This window comes from Pseudorasbora parva, chromosome 25 (genome assembly GCF_024679245.1).
Source record: "Pseudorasbora parva isolate DD20220531a chromosome 25, ASM2467924v1, whole genome shotgun sequence".
Classification (NCBI taxonomy): Eukaryota; Metazoa; Chordata; class Actinopteri; order Cypriniformes; family Gobionidae; genus Pseudorasbora; species Pseudorasbora parva.
The window spans coordinates 18668265-18684084 of NC_090196.1; the positions used below are offsets into that span (position 1 = coordinate 18668265).

Here is a 15820-nt window from a genome sequence, read left to right on the forward strand (position 1 = left end):
AAAAAAATCTTGTATTTTGTGTTGATAGATTAAACCGTTTTTGTTTACCACATCAACAAATTTAATGTCACCGGTGTTACCGGTGTTCAGACTCAACACTAGTTATATCACTTGCCCACCGTGGCACTGCCCCCACTGTCGTTTAGATTTTTTTTTATAGTAATAAAATAATTAAGTTTAGTTAGAGAACAGACAATACATACAAATATATCAAAAGAAAGAACAGACCTGCTTTATTCTAGCATCATGCATTCTTTTACCTCTCTCTTTTTTGACCATAAGTGTGTTTGCATCACTGCTTTCTGCTGAGAGTTAATATTGTAAAATATGAAAATCTTTTTCAGGATCGCAAATTGTCCAAGTCAGAGCGGCAGCGTTTTAAAGAGGAAGCTGGAATGTTGAAGGGTCTTCAGCATCCCAACATAGTACGCTTCTATGACTCCTGGGAGTCATCCTTGAAAGGGAGGAAGTGTATTGTCCTGGTAACTGAACTCATGACATCTGGGACTCTCAAGACGTAAGTGGTCTCATTTGTTCCTGTCAGATTTTTTTTCAAACAGTGTTTGTCATGTTTAAACCGAGCTCACCTTCAATGATTTACTTGTTTTTGGTGCCCTTGCAGGTATCTAAAACGGTTTAAGGAGATGAAGATCAAAGTCCTGCGCAGCTGGTGCCGGCAGATTCTGAAGGGTCTGCACTTCCTTCATACCAGGTCGCCTCCTATCATCCACCGGGACCTCAAGTGTGACAACATCTTCATCACCGGCCCTACTGGATCAGTCAAGATCGGAGACTTGGGCTTGGCTACCCTCAAGAGGACCTCCTTTGCCAAGAGTGTCATAGGTACGGCTAAGTATTTGCAACTGTGTTACTGCCTCCAAATCGAAATCCATTTGAATTGGCCGACTCAGATTTGTGGTTGGGGGAAAAGCAAATCCTTCACTCCGTGTTTCTTTTCTTCCTCTGCTTCTTTTCAAAGCGCGTTTTAATAACAGTGGTGAGAAAGCAGACCACACCGTTTCCCCGACCGCTTGAACTGCAGCAAACCAGGGCTCCTGCTTAATGGAAGTTGTCTCTTGACACCCTCCTTTAGTTCAAACAGTTTTTGTCTGGTCTTCTATCCTTATTGCCCCAATTTCAGGTACCCTCAGATAGAGTAAGTTTGTGTGAAGCAGTTGTAGGTATTTTGTGACTCGTCTGCAGGGAAACCTGATCTGATCATGGGATAACACTAGATCTAGAGCTGAGCCCTGGGCTGGCAGGTACAGTGAGTGATCGTTTGCTCTGGTTCGGAAATTTGTGGTCTGTTTCTTCAGTCAACCATGATTTAATGATGATGATGCTAATGAATCTGTTCATTTTTTCCCCCCACAAGGAAATGCTTGTTTTCTTTCAGTGTGTCAGTGTCTGGAGCTCAAAGCCTTAAACTCTCTGCTCATCTCCCTAATACTTTTAGCTTTGAGATCTTTGTGTTTTTGTTTTGTTTTGGAAGCCTTAGGCTCTAATTTCAGGTCTCCCCTTATTCTACTTTAAGGATTATTTAATGTACTGCAGTACAGACAGTAAGTACGCAGAAATGAGCCTGGTAAGTCCACCAGTATTGTGACACATCAGTCTGAATCCATAATAAATATGGGAAGTTTGTCCGTGTGAGAACTTTGTCAATGGGTAACTTGGTTACTAGTTCACCTGGTGCACAGAACTTCACTTTTCAGTAAGCTATGGAGTGTGTAACATTTGAAATGCATAATCTTTTCTCTTCACAGGTTAACCCAAAGGTAGGATGTTTTTGAAAGGTTTACGTTTTCCATAGCTAGTGCTTCGGTTTGGTCTTGTGATTTAAAAGCATAAGGCTCTCTGACCATGGACTTTTAGCATCCTGTTTGGGCTAACAACTATGAATACATTGTTTGCTTGAATTCAGGCTACCTTGTTTACAGTCATGTGGTCAGTCCAGGCCTTTGAGTGAGTCCTGTGCACCAGTTTGGCATTCCTGCCCTTGAAGGTCTTACACGGAGAAACTTGGGCTTCTTATCATTGCGGTCTAACTGAGGACAGTTTCCCCCTCTTTTTTTTTATTTTTTACTTTCTATCCCCTTTTTGCTCTCCTTCCCTCTACCTCTCTCTTTTCTCGCAGGCTGTGTCCGAGCGGTCTTCAGCAACAGCAACATCTTCTTCTCACCTCTTCACTGAGAGGGTGTAATAGGGTACTGAGAGAGTTCTGAACCATTCTTTTAATTTAAGGTACTCCTGAGTTCATGGCGCCTGAGATGTATGAGGAGAAGTATGACGAGTCGGTGGATGTGTATGCCTTTGGGATGTGTATGCTGGAGATGGCTACTTCTGAGTACCCGTACTCCGAGTGTCAGAATGCAGCTCAGATCTATCGCAGAGTCACCAGCGTAAGTCCACACTTCACTGGCGGAGGAGAGAGCCCCCGCACACTCATCCTCCCAAATGTTTGCTGCACTATTTTAGTCTCTTTTTTTAAAAATCCTTTTTGCCCTCTGTGGGGGTGTTTTCTTTCTGCTTTTTCTCACAGTGGTAAGTTGGTTTTTTACCTTTACCAGTAAATGCTGAAGTCATGACTTCTCACAAAAACAATGTTACAAAATGGTACCAGGCAGTGAAACATGCAAATTTTAGTGTGTGTGTGTGTGTGTGTATGTATGTATATGTATGTGTGTATATATATATATATATATATATATATATATATATATATATATATATATATATATATTATACATACATATACACACACACACACATTAAAATCACTTTAAAAGGCCTCGCTATTACTTTACATTGTTTCAAAAACTTCAGCAGACGTTGAAAAATCTTGTTACATAGTTAAAACATTTGCCAACAATGTGAAACATTACATATGGGCATAAACGTTGTGGCACATAAAGTACTTGGTTTCCACAGTTAATCAACAAATGATAACTCATGGTGTTTCTTGTAAACAGAATTATAAATTAATTAATGTACCATTGTTTTTCACATTGTCGGTCTTATAGGCTGTTCATAGTTCATCCTTTTTGATAAAGTAAACAGTAGGGCTGTAACGATATGCGATATGAAATCGAAATCGCAATACGCAGGTCCACGAACCTGTATCGCGATGTGAGGAGGCAGAATCGCGACACACCCCTTCCAACTCCCAGAATTATCCTTCCTGTCCAGGTCCAACTTTTAAGTCAGCAGTATGGCAACATTTCAGCTACCCGGTGGAGAACAACACGTAAGTGTTTCAAGAAGCTTCCCCAACCGGCTGGCAACGTGGTGTGAGCGTGGCGCTTCTGTTGCGTGTCATCCACGGGGCGGCTGCGTGGCGTTTTCTCTTTCTTTGCACACCAGAAGCGTGTCTGACGCGGCGCTTCTGTTGGTATTGATGTACAGGAGGCCCTATACTTCATGTTAAATATATATTGCCTATTGGTACTGCAAAGAAAACGTCGGCAGTAGCCTATTGACCATACAGATATATGGTATTGACGGCAAAATAGGCTACAGAATACTGTACAGAATAAAACTGTTTTGTCCCCCCCATATCGAGGTTTGTATCGTACCGTGGGTCAAAAATCGTGATACGAACCGAATCGTGGGTTTGGTGTATCGTTACAGCCCTAGTAAACAGGCATTGTTGTTTAAATTAGAATGAAACCTGTTGTAATGTAGTTACTGATTGAGTCAGTGAGTCTAGCTCACTGAAGCTTTTATTCAGGATTACAGCAAATGGCTTAACATCAAAACAGTAACAAAAGCAGCATTCTCTTCATGCTTTCTTCTGTATCCAATAATAATCCAATGCATCAACCCCATAAATGGTGAAGCAGAAGAAAAGAACAGCGAATCGCAACCATAACTAGGGATCCTCATTTCGGTTCATTTTCCCAACCGTCAACCGATGCTTATTAATCGATTATTAACCGTTAACTCATAATATTATAATATTGAATTAGCATTAAATAAAAATACAGTGGATGAGTGTCTGTGACCCGTTAAAAATACTTTTTTTATTTTACTGTGCTAACAGCAGAGCATACAGAACAGCTCAACAACAGAATCTGGATTCACATTATCACATTTTCACGCACCTGCAGTGTTTCTGACAGAGAAAAACATAAAATAATTTTAATAAAATAAATAGGCCTACACTAAATATTTTCACTAGTTACCAAATTGAGATGACAAAACGAAAACGCACTGAATCAGTTTGCAGCTTTGAACAACCGGAATAGTTTTTTTCCCCCGTCAAATAAAAATAGCAAGTGATGTGGGTTAGTCTGGAGCACAGCCTGCTGACAGTTAGACCCTTGGCAGAAAGCCTTGTTTACTTTCGTCTGTGTCCGCAGCGCGAGCCTCGACGCTCCTCGGATCCGCTGACTGCACGAGTCTCGTCTATTTGGAGAAGTGTTCTCGACACACTCGCCGTTCTGCTGGTCTTTGATACAACAGAGGGCGACTCGGAGTAATTGTTTTATAAACCAAGAGCATCGAGAAGAATATACGTGACTGTTTATTTTAGTAAACGGGACCAAAGCCACACTACAAAAAGCATTAATAACAAGGCTTCATATGGAACTGATGCCCAGGGAATACAGAGATAAAGCCTCGCTAGAGCGGTCAGCCTCGGGAAGCGCCTTTCATTTGCTTTCCTCCACCAGAGCTTGTACTACTGCTGTATTGTAATACCGCTTAGCATATTTTGCATGTAACTTCGTCACTCCTTCTGTCGAAATGGCACACATAGGCTTCTTTCAAGGCTTCTTTCCCATTGCTTCATTTTGTGAAATATGTCTGTGTTGGCAAGTTTGAGTTGAACTTGTTTAAATATGAAGTATGTGAATAAAATTAACAGTTTCTTACAGTTTTTCCCCCAATTTGGCACTTTAAAATAACTTGCAATCCTCAGAGGCATCTAATATAGTTTTGTTGCAGGATTAATCCTGTGTTTGCGTGTCTCGTATTTACTACTATGTGACTCGTGGATCGCTGGCCAAGTCTAAAGATTCTTCTATTCTGTACTAGTCTTTTGTCAAATTATTGTTTACTAATTTGACAATTCGAAACTAGTGATTTTCTGGTTTTAATAAAAGCTTTTGGATTAAAAAGGAAGTTGAGTTCTAAAACGTACAGGATATTTTTTATAATACAATGACCTCATGTTAAAAGATGAAGGAAAAATTTAATTTCTCAATTGATGACCCCTTTAAAGCTCTCTCTACATATGTGTAATTTGATTGTTTCCTGTGCCGTGTTTACAGGGGGTGAAGCCTGGCAGTTTCGACAAAGTGGCTATACCTGAAGTAAAGGAGATCATTGAGGGTTGCATACGTCAGAATAAAGATGAGAGGTGGGCTGACATTCACAGAGTATGTTAATACTTGCCAAGCACCAAATGCGAGTTAAGATTGCCGTTGCCGACTATATGAATCTGCCAGTTGGTCGGTAAAATTTTTATGAATTCTAACAATGCAATGTTGTGAACATGAATGTGAACTATGCTCCCGACAATTAATAGGCCGTTGCTGCATCATCATAAGCTTTGAGTAATAAGGATACATTTTATTAGTTTATTAAAGTTCTGTATCTAAAAGTGAATTTTACTGGTATCTAAAATTTTAATGTCATAACTGTCTTTTTTTTTTTTTTTTTTTTTTTTTTTACAAAAATAGTTTCAAATATAAAAATATTTATGGCCGGTAAATTTTCTTAAGTCATCGACCATTGGCAGGTGTGGCAAAAAGTTCAATTCTTGGCTCTGTCTTGAAGTCTAGTTTACAACTGCAAATTTGTGGAAAGGTTTATTTTTCAGTGTATTGTTGGTTACGCCTTAGTATTATATTGAACAGGCTGTTCTTGCAGCCTCATTTTCATTTGTGGCATGAATTATGTCTTAGATTAACCCAGGATTAGGCGTTAGTTACATTAGGGCATTTACAGTGCCTTGCGAAAGTATTCGCCCCCCTTGAACTTTGCGACCTTTTGCCACATTTCAGGCTTCAAACATAGATACAAAACTGTAATTTTTTGTGAAGAATCAACAACAAGTAGGACGCAATCATGAAGTTGAATGAAATTTATTTGATATTTCAACAAAAAAAAATAACAAATCAAAAACTGAAAAATTGGCCTTGCAAAATTATTCGGCCCCTTTACTTTCAGTGCAGCAAACTCTCTCCAGAAGTTCAGTGAGGATCTCTGAATGATCCAATGTTGACCTAAATGACTAATGATGATAAATAGAATCCACCTGTGTGTAATCAAGTCTCCGTATAAATGCACCTGCACTGTGATAGTCTCAGAGGTCCGTTTAAAGCGCAGAGAGCATCATGAAGAACAAGGAACACACCAGGCAGGTCCGAGATACTGTTGTGGAGAAAATTAAAGCCGGATTTGGATACAAAAAGATTTCCCAAGCTTTAAACATCCCAAAGAGCACCGTGCAAGCAATAATATTGAAATGGAAGGAGTATCAGACCACTCCAAATCTACCAAGACCTGACCGTCCCTCTAAACTTTCAGCTCATACAAGGAGAAGACTGATCAGAGATGCAGCCAAGAGGCACATGATCACTCTGGATGAACTGCAGAGATCTACAGCTGAGGTGGGAGACTCTGTCCATAGGACAACAATCGGTCGTATACTGCACAAATCTGGCCTTTATGGAAGAGTGGCAAGAAGAAAGCCATTTCTTAAAGATATCCATAAAAAGTTTAGTTTAAAGTTTGCCACAAGCCACCTGGGAGACACACCAAACATGTGGAAGAAGGTGCTCTGGTCAGATGAAACCAAAATTGAACTTTTTGGCAACAATGCAAAACGTTATGTTTGGCGTAAGAGCAACACAGCTCATCACCCTGAACACACCATCCCCACTGTCAAACATGGTGGCGGCAGCATCATGGTTTGGGCCTTCTTTTCTTCAGGGACAGGGAAGATGGTTAAAGGTGATGGGAAGATGGATGGAGCCAAATACAGGACCATTCTGGAAGAAAACCTGATGGAGTCTGCAAAAGACCTGAGACTGGGACGGAGATTTGTCTTCCAACAAGACAATGATCCAAAACATAAAGCAAAATCTACAATGGAATGGTTCAAAAATAAACATATCCAGGTGTTAGAATGGCCAAGTCAAAGTCCAGACCTGAATCCAATCGAGAATCTGTGGAAAGAACTGAAAACTGCTGTTCACAAACGCTCTCCATCTAACCTCACTGAGCTCGAGCTGTTCTTCAAGGAGGAATGGGCAAATATTTTAGTCTCTCGATGTGCAAAACTGATAGAGACATACCCCAGACGACTTACAGCTGTGATCGCAGCAAATGGTGGCGCTACAAAGTATTAACTTAAGGGGGCCGAATAATTTTGCATGGCCAATTTTTCAGTTTTTGATTTGTTAAAAAAGTTTGAAATATCCAAAAAAAAATTGTTCAACTTCATGATTGCGATTATGTTTGAAGCCTGAAATGTGGCAAAAGGTCGCGAAGTTCAAGGGGGCCGAATAATTTCGCAAGGCACTGTAAGTAGCTTTTATGAACATGCCTTAGAAAAAAACATTAAACAAGTTTTGATTGAGTTTTGGTGCCACTACAGGTGGAATTGTGATTGTATATAAAGTTGTGTAAACACAGTTTTTGTTTGCATGTAAAATAGCATAGGTTTGTTCAGTGTGGACTATGGTATTAATGTTATTTGTGCAGGTCCTAAGTTTTAAATTACATTTTGTGTTTATTTGATTCATCTCCATTTTCCTTTTTTTAGGTATTGCATCAAGGACCTCCTAAGTCATGCGTTTTTCCAGGAGGAGACTGGGGTTCGTGTAGAACTGGCTGAGGAGGATGATGGAAAGTTGGTGGCCATAAAGTTGTTGTTGCGCATTGAGGATGTAAAGAAACTTAAAGGGAAATATAAAGAGAACGAAGCCATTGAGTTCTCCTTCGACCTAAGTAAAGATGTCCCAGATGATGTTGCCCAAGAAATGGTACTTGGATTTCTGTTCTGTTACTTAACTAAAGATTGAACCTTATTTTTTTGTAAATATTAAAATGTTTAATTCGTGGACTTTAGAGTATTTATAGTAATTCCACAGACTTTCAGTACATAAAATCCCCCTGGTCACCTTTATAAATTACTATCGTTAATATCAACTATCGTTGTCATTTGAAGTTTAATTATGCTTTTTTTCCTCCAGGTCGACTCTGGGTATGTTTGTGAGGGTGACCACAAGACCATCGCAAAGGCCATTAAGGACAGAGTGTCCCTGATCTCCCGTAAGAGAGAGCAGAGAAAACTTGTGAGAGAGAAACAAGAAAAGAAGATGATTGAGCAAGAGAATGATCCATCACAGCCCGGACCAGATACTAACCCCACAGCCAAGCCCTCTGGTCCCGTTCTGGCCTCAGTCATCGTGGAGTCTGAGGAACCAGAAGCAGACCAGCACCAACAACTGCAGCAGCCTGGAGCCTCTACTTCCAGTTAGTGTTGCAAAACTGTCATATGTTTACTTTCAATTTAAAGTACTTTTATTGAAATAATTGCGTTTACATACATTATCAAAGCAGAAAAAGAAATATACAATATAACAAACTACTTAAACACATTCATCAGACATTTTTATGAAAAATATAATATATGTATGTTTCACAGCTGTAGGTTTTGTGGACCCTCAAGGTTCAGTGACTGTCCCCGAGACTCACCCTGCCCAGCCAGGCACATCTTTCAACACCATACAGACTGATCCGCAGCCACAGCACACAATGACCCATCCACAAAGCATGGTGAGCATTTTCTTATCTATTCAAACAGAGCTAGTTGTTCAACAAAATACTGTATTCTTTGAAAAAAAAAAAAAAAAAATGTTGTTGTTGTCTTCCCCACATCAGACGCAGCAGCTAGGCAGTACTTTGACCTCAGTCCCCATCCCCCAGTATGGACCTGCGTCCACACCTCAGGTACACTTCACATGATCTATAACATGAAAAAAACATTTTGCTCTATGTATCTGTTGTTTGTTAAACATAAACCAGAGTTATAAAAGCCCTTTTAATGTATATACGAACTGCCCTCTCAGGTGATAGGACAGGCGGCCCCTCTGCCCCCTGCTGTTCAGCCTACTGTCCCCCTGCAGTACCATCAGCCACCTCAAGATGGCAGCGCTCCTCAGGCACTGCAAGGCCCTCAAGTCTTACAGGTATAGCATGAATAGTGCCCTCTGGTGGCTGATCCCACATCTTCCATTGGTCTGCATGTTGCTTGATGAATTTTCTGTGCTTTATGCACAACATCCAACTCATTGGCATTAATACTACTGTTCTTTACTTCTCCATCTCTTTCTTGCATGCTGGCTGCTCTTACATGTTTGTCAGATATGGGCATGTCAACTCAGCCCTCCTGTTTTCTCACCACCTCCAAATGCTGAACAGCTCTATTTTCTATATCAGGCCTGTCAGGTACTAGCTGTGCCTAACACTGTGGTGTGTGAATTAGCAGTTTGCCAAAGTGGGGTTTTAGTACTGATATCAAAAATAGCTACAGTGCTGAGGGCTGATATAATACTTATTTTACACAATATTTTATCAAATTATTTAAAACATAATTTTTTTTAATCATCGTTTTTAGTGAATTGAGGAAATATTGTGAAAAATAAATGTTCCTTTAATGTCAGTAATTTAGTGCACTCCACCATTCAAAAGTCTGGGGTCTGTAATTTTTTTCATGTTTTTAAAAGTAGTCTCTTAAGCTCACCAATGCTGTATTTATTTGATTAAAAATACAGTAAAACCATGTCATTTAATCCTTCAGAAATCATTCTAATATGCTGATTTGGTGATCAATAAATATTTCTTCTTATTAATGTTGGAAACGGTTAAACTGCTTCAGGATTCCTTAAATTAAAAGTTCAAAAGAAAAGCATTTATTTGAAACATGTCATTTACTCTTGATCCATTTGATGCATTCTTGCTGAATAAAAGTATTCAAAAATATAATTGACCCAAAACTTTTGAAACACCGGTGTGTGTCCCATTTACTGTCAATAAATTTTGTCTATGCAGACTCGTACCCCAAAAGCTTCTAGGCTTGAGTCACTACAAACCAACAATTTACAACAAGTCTTTTTGTCTAGATGAAGACCTTCTCCTCCATGCGATTGTGTGTTATGGGTGATTGTGATATGGATTCTAAAATTCTAGTTTGATTCTCTATCACAGACACCACTGAGTGTATCCCAAACGCAGCCAGTAGAGCAGACACAACCTCAAACATCTCTGGTTCCGGCCACCACAGAAAGGTGAAATATGATTTGAATAATTCATGTGTATTAATATTGACCTTCCATTAGAGAGAAGTTGAACCAATTATGTTTTTGGTTCCCTCAGTAGCCACTCTGATGCTGCATCTGGTCTGAGCGATGGGAACGAGGGCAGGCATGAGGGTCGATCTATGAAACGAGCCCAACGCCGCTCTGTACGCAGCCGCTCACGCCACGAAAAGATGACCAAGGGCAAGCTCAATGTGCTGAATGTATGTTGCGCTCAAATCTATATTTATAATTGTTTTTCTTTTTTTTATAACAATGTGTGATTACAAGCACAAAAAATAACAAGTATATGTAGTAATAATAATTAATTTAATTGAATTATTGATCTGTTTGTTTTTGTAGATTTCTAATATTGGTGACAGAGTCGCTGAATGTCAGCTGGAAACCCACAACAGGAAGATGGTCACGTTCAAGTTTGATTTGGATGGAGATAATCCTGTAGAAATTGCTGAAATTATGGTACTTTTCTCTCTCTTAGTTTCACCCTTTTTTTAGTATAGTTAATAGACCTTTTTTACAAAAAATGGAAATACGTCACTGATGCGTAGGTGTTCTTCCGCTTCGCGCTTATACTCGGCAAAATGTATACCGGCAGAGTGTTTTCTCTGAGCCTTTTCAACCTGCCAAAGGTCACCTTTGCTGATGTGGCGAAAATAGTGGACGCAAATTCCTCCACCAAGACCAATAAACTGGACGAAGGCTACAAATTTCGCAGACACCATAAATACCATTAGAGGATGCTGATGTATCACATTTTAAACCACTTAAAACATGTTGTTTTGCAAAGACTAACAATAAAAAGCATCAATATGGCAAGAAAACTTGCAAATGATGTGTATATTTTATATTTATAACACAACTGTAATGTTTAGACGTTATTTAAACCTTACCTGCGGGTGGGTGTCACATAATCGTGATCCATTTTAGCAGCTGCACCGTTATCATCCGCCTGGGAGGGGACAAGCTGACGTTTGTTCACCCTTTCAAAATACATACTCCCTTTTGAGTGGTACTGTAAAATTGTTCCAAGGAAAAATGCTTGGGAAAACACCACTTTTAAGGCGACTGATGGTTGTTCCACCGGAGTAATCCTCCTTGGCAAAGTGTTTGCTACAGACGTAAGTGCTGCCTTTTCTCACAGAGAAATTCTGCCCTTCTCTTCTAACAGCATGAATCTGCAAATTTCTTGTTGCTTGATCAGAGGGAAATGAGTGAAAAGACAGATATGGTTGTTTTTGGGTACAACACGAACAACCCGGGACACAACAAAAACTCCTGTTTTTTGACTCACCCATTTTTGCATGTCCCGCTAGCTGCTACTACTACGATAACAGGAAGTGTCTTTGCACATCCTTAACTAACTTCTGGTTAAAATGCAGAAGTGTGAAAAAGGTCTATTGGCATTTTAGTATAGGTTAATTGACCTCTTTTCAAAATAATAAAGATTTTCATTATTGATTTAATATGTATTAGGCTGTATTTAAGATGCAAGACTTTTATTTTAACATATGTAACATGTAACTGCAGTGTTTACATACATTTTGCATCATACAAGTGTTTCTAAATTTTTCCGCAAAGGTTATAACCTTGCGCATGTGTCTCAAGACACGTGTTTTAAAAACGTATTTTAACATGACACTGCATCCTACAAATCTGTGAGAAAATGTGAGAAACCAGGACACAAGCACAACGGTCAAAGATTTTAAAAAAATGTTTTATTTCCACCCCTAATAGTGGAGCAGGATAGTTTTCCAAAGTTGTGTGTAACTTCTCTTTGTTTTGTATTAGGTCAAAAGTGATTTTATCTTGGAGAGTGAGCGGGAGTTCTTCATAGATCAGGTTCGAGAGGTCATACAGATGGCAGATCAGAAAGGAAAAGCTCTGAAAAACAGTCAAACTCAGGTATCTATTATGATTTTCAGGTCATAAGAACAAATTTTAGAAATAATTTAAGGACTACAAATTACATTTTCCCCTTAACACTTGTCACTTCAGATCAATAATTTGGCCCAGCAAGGACCTGAAATTTCTACATCCAGTGTGCCTGGTAAGTGTACTTTTGTAGTAACATTTTTACATTTTATCTGCACACATCTTGCATTCTGTATCATATGTCATATTTCACATTTAACAGGTGTGCCACCTAGTGTAGCAGCACAGGTTGTACATTCAGCAGGCCGGCGCTTCATAGTTAGTCCAGTGCCTGAAGCACGACTTCGGGAACCTTTGTTTGGACCTCCTTCTGCAAACACATCATTTGAAGACCCCGCACCAGGTCTGATTTACACATCCGCAGAAAAAGATTGCATAAAACATTCTTTCAAACATTCAGACTGATTGTATCCATGCATTCTCATTTCCAGCATCTGATCCCAAAACAGCCATCAGTGTTCAGCAAGAACAAGTCAACATTACCCCTGGTTCAACCCAGATTTCTGTGGTACCAGCGACACCTGGAGGTCCTGTCCCAGAAAGCAGTATTCCTCCTACTTCTCAGTCATTATACCAGAGCCCTGTACCACCAGCCACTGCAAATCTGATAGTGGTCACCACTCAAGTAACCACTCCTACACCATCTACTGCTCAGCAAACTAGTACAGGGAGGACATCTCCTGCCCCAGCCCTAGCCGAATCACCAGAACCACGTCGACTGTCACTTCCCACCCCTCTCCAGACTCAAAACATTGTGGGTCAGCAGGCTGAGAGCAGTGGCTTGGATCAAGCTACCATCCAGCAGGTACAAGTCGGCCCCTCTGCTATTCCTGTGACGCAACCAACTGGGTCAGGAGATGGTGAAAGTGATGTACAGGGGAAGCCACCTGGAATTGAAGACATTCACGCTTTAGACCAGAAGTTGCGTTCCCTTTTCAAGGACTCCTCCCAGAGCTCCTCCACCCAACCTGATGGATCTGGAGAGCCATCAACATCCTCCCCACCCAACACTATCAGCACCAACACTCCTGGCTTGGTCTCCAGTGTGACGCCTCCCAGTTTGTCTCTCAATTCCAGTGGGAACTTTGCACCTGGTGCGTTTGCCTCCGTTGGGACACCTACAAGCCATGCCCAGACTTCATCTGTAGATCTGTCACCACAAAGACCACAGGTGGGGACAGTTGCTAATAAAGCATCTATATTGGTATTTGGAGGATACATTGACATGTTTCCTTATTTAAATTTTAAGGAAAATACTTAATAGTTGCTTAAATGACATGCTTGGAGTAATGAGAATACAAACTACCTTTTGTTTTTTTGCTTTAAAGTAGACTCTTATTTGTCATTGACCCATTAATACATTGGGTTAGCATTATTACACTTTTCATACATTCTCTTTTAAAGACCTCCACAGCTGTAAATCAACCAGATGGACAGACGAGCACTGAGGAGAATGAGCCAGTGACGTCACCACTCGAAAAAGCTTTCAAACTTGGTCGATTTCAGGTAGCCTTATAGTCTTCACATTGTGCACTAGGGTTCATATTTTATTGCCTGAAAGATTTCAATCGTAGGTTCATGAACTTCCTCTGTCTACATTTCAGGTTTCTGTAGCCAGTGATCAAGACCCAAGCAGTGCGGCCAGTGATCAAGACCCAGGCAGTGCTCCAGATCCAGCAGTTGTAGTCTCATCACCCTCCATCACCCCTTCTTCAACAACAACATCTTCATCATCATCGTCGTCCTCATCATCATCGTCATCTCTCTCTAGCCCTGAAAACACAGTTCATAAATCTCAGACCCCTCCCAGAGTCAGCCCTGAACCAGTCTCATCCATCACTACAGTTGGCCGCTTTCAGGTTACCTCCAGCACTGACATCAAAGTGGGTCGCTTCTCAGTGATCCCAGCAGAAGGAAAGACCTTCTCCATAAGCTCCTCTGAGGAACCGGACATCGCTAAAGAGTCTAAAATGACTGCTTCCAGCATGTCCATCACCAATCATTACCTCAGCAGTGACAATGACTCTGAACCAGAAGATGAGGGCCTTAAACAAGAGATGAACAAGCTCAGGCAGAGGTACATTGATCTTCTTTGTGTGACTTTATCCTTACATAGTCAAACATGAACAATTAGTCATGTGATTTTATATATGCATTTAGCAGAGGATTTAATCTAAAGTAAATTACAAAGGAGGGAATAAAAGCAATTCATTGTCACCCTCATCATCAAAAGCAATTCGTTGGCATCATCAATTTGTGACCTTTCATTTCTTATTGCAGACATGTGGTTGAGATCCAGGCATTACAGAATAAACAGAAAAAGGAAATCGAGGAACTCTTTACACGTCTGGGCAAAACGCCACCCTCTGTGGTGGTCCCTCCCACCATGGTCATTACAGCAGGAAGGCGAAGACCCACTAAGGGCAAGGGGAATAAGTCAAGAAATGGTAGTGGTACTCAGGCCGGTTCTTTTCAACAAGGTAACGGACCTTAGTGGTTTACATCCAACTGTAACGTCTTGCTCTGGCCTTGTGAACAAATGGCTTAAAAACTGTTTGGTTTTGTCCAGGGAACAAGCTAGCCGGACAAAGTGGTCATAGTTCAGTCAATCAGTCTGCCACTGGGAAGACTTCAACTTCTGAAACGGTACCAAGCTCAAATGTTCATTTGCAAGGTATGACTCACCATTTTAGTTAGACAATTAATTAATCTCAAAATGCTCAAATTCTTCTAATCCATGACCTTTTATTGTAACCTGTAGGGACCACGAGTCCAGTAAGAGAAGAGAATGGACAGAGCCATGACCAGGACCAAGCACCTGCTACTAGTCTGCCACGCAAGGGCACATTCACAGATGACCTCCATCAGTTGGTTGATAACTGGGCCAGGGATGCCAAGAACATGATGCCACAGGTCAAGAAAAGCTCAAAAAATAACACACACACACACACAGACGTTAACACTCAAGTCAGTAAAAAATATACTGAACATAATTCCATTTTCATATAGATTGTCAGAGAATGCGTACCCAGAAGTTCAGAAATTAACGGTGGCTTGTGAGAAAATGTTAGCCTGACAAGCCAGTCCCACATCAAGATGTTTGGTCTGGGAACTCACCATTGACAGGGCTCAATCGGAGGGGCGGGATAAACAGCTGGCTTTCAAACTCCCTCTGCACGCAATAGGATAGAGCTACAACCAACCAGAGAAACATGAAGCAGCACTGGTTGATAGATTAAACTTTCGCTGTATCCGGTCGGCAAAACTCTGAACACATCTTCCCTTTTAAAGCTACACTGTGAGATATTTTCTCCCATCTAGTGGTGAAGCGGTATATGACCATCCAGTGAATAATAGTTTCTGTTCCTCTCAATTTTGATTTCGTTTTAACTCCTACGGTGGCCAATTTAGTCCAAGATTAAAATGGCAATCCCCCTCTTCACATTCAACAAAGTGCCATCGAGTGTTAAAACGTGAAAGGCGAAGCTTGAATTTATGGTCATGTCCCTCTTTGGCTAATGTACTTTCAAGATGGAGGGGCAACATGGCGACCAGCA

General features: G+C 40.5%; 1 protein-coding gene across 4 annotated transcripts in view; it reads left to right on the plus strand.

Moving 5' to 3' along the window:
- Nucleotides 1-15820, plus strand: part of wnk1a (WNK lysine deficient protein kinase 1a) — a 38097-nt gene that overhangs the window by 18668 nt on the left and 3609 nt on the right. For 3 of the 4 annotated variants that reach the window (XM_067435994.1, XM_067435996.1, XM_067435995.1), the window contains exons 3-23: nucleotides 345-517; nucleotides 623-843; nucleotides 2245-2402; nucleotides 5274-5362; nucleotides 7775-7994; nucleotides 8205-8487; nucleotides 8660-8790; nucleotides 8896-8964; nucleotides 9084-9203; nucleotides 10222-10301; nucleotides 10390-10534; nucleotides 10674-10790; nucleotides 12120-12233; nucleotides 12327-12378; nucleotides 12466-12606; nucleotides 12695-13434; nucleotides 13668-13769; nucleotides 13868-14340; nucleotides 14544-14743; nucleotides 14833-14937; nucleotides 15025-15176. In XM_067435994.1, coding sequence (XP_067292095.1) covers nucleotides 345-517; nucleotides 623-843; nucleotides 2245-2402; nucleotides 5274-5362; nucleotides 7775-7994; nucleotides 8205-8487; nucleotides 8660-8790; nucleotides 8896-8964; nucleotides 9084-9203; nucleotides 10222-10301; nucleotides 10390-10534; nucleotides 10674-10790; nucleotides 12120-12233; nucleotides 12327-12378; nucleotides 12466-12606; nucleotides 12695-13434; nucleotides 13668-13769; nucleotides 13868-14340; nucleotides 14544-14743; nucleotides 14833-14937; nucleotides 15025-15176 — 3885 coding nt within the window. The remainder of the gene's footprint in view (nucleotides 1-344; nucleotides 518-622; nucleotides 844-2244; nucleotides 2403-5273; nucleotides 5363-7774; nucleotides 7995-8204; nucleotides 8488-8659; nucleotides 8791-8895; nucleotides 8965-9083; nucleotides 9204-10221; nucleotides 10302-10389; nucleotides 10535-10673; nucleotides 10791-12119; nucleotides 12234-12326; nucleotides 12379-12465; nucleotides 12607-12694; nucleotides 13435-13667; nucleotides 13770-13867; nucleotides 14341-14543; nucleotides 14744-14832; nucleotides 14938-15024; nucleotides 15177-15820) is intronic. The other variant, XM_067435997.1, reaches the window with a different exon arrangement.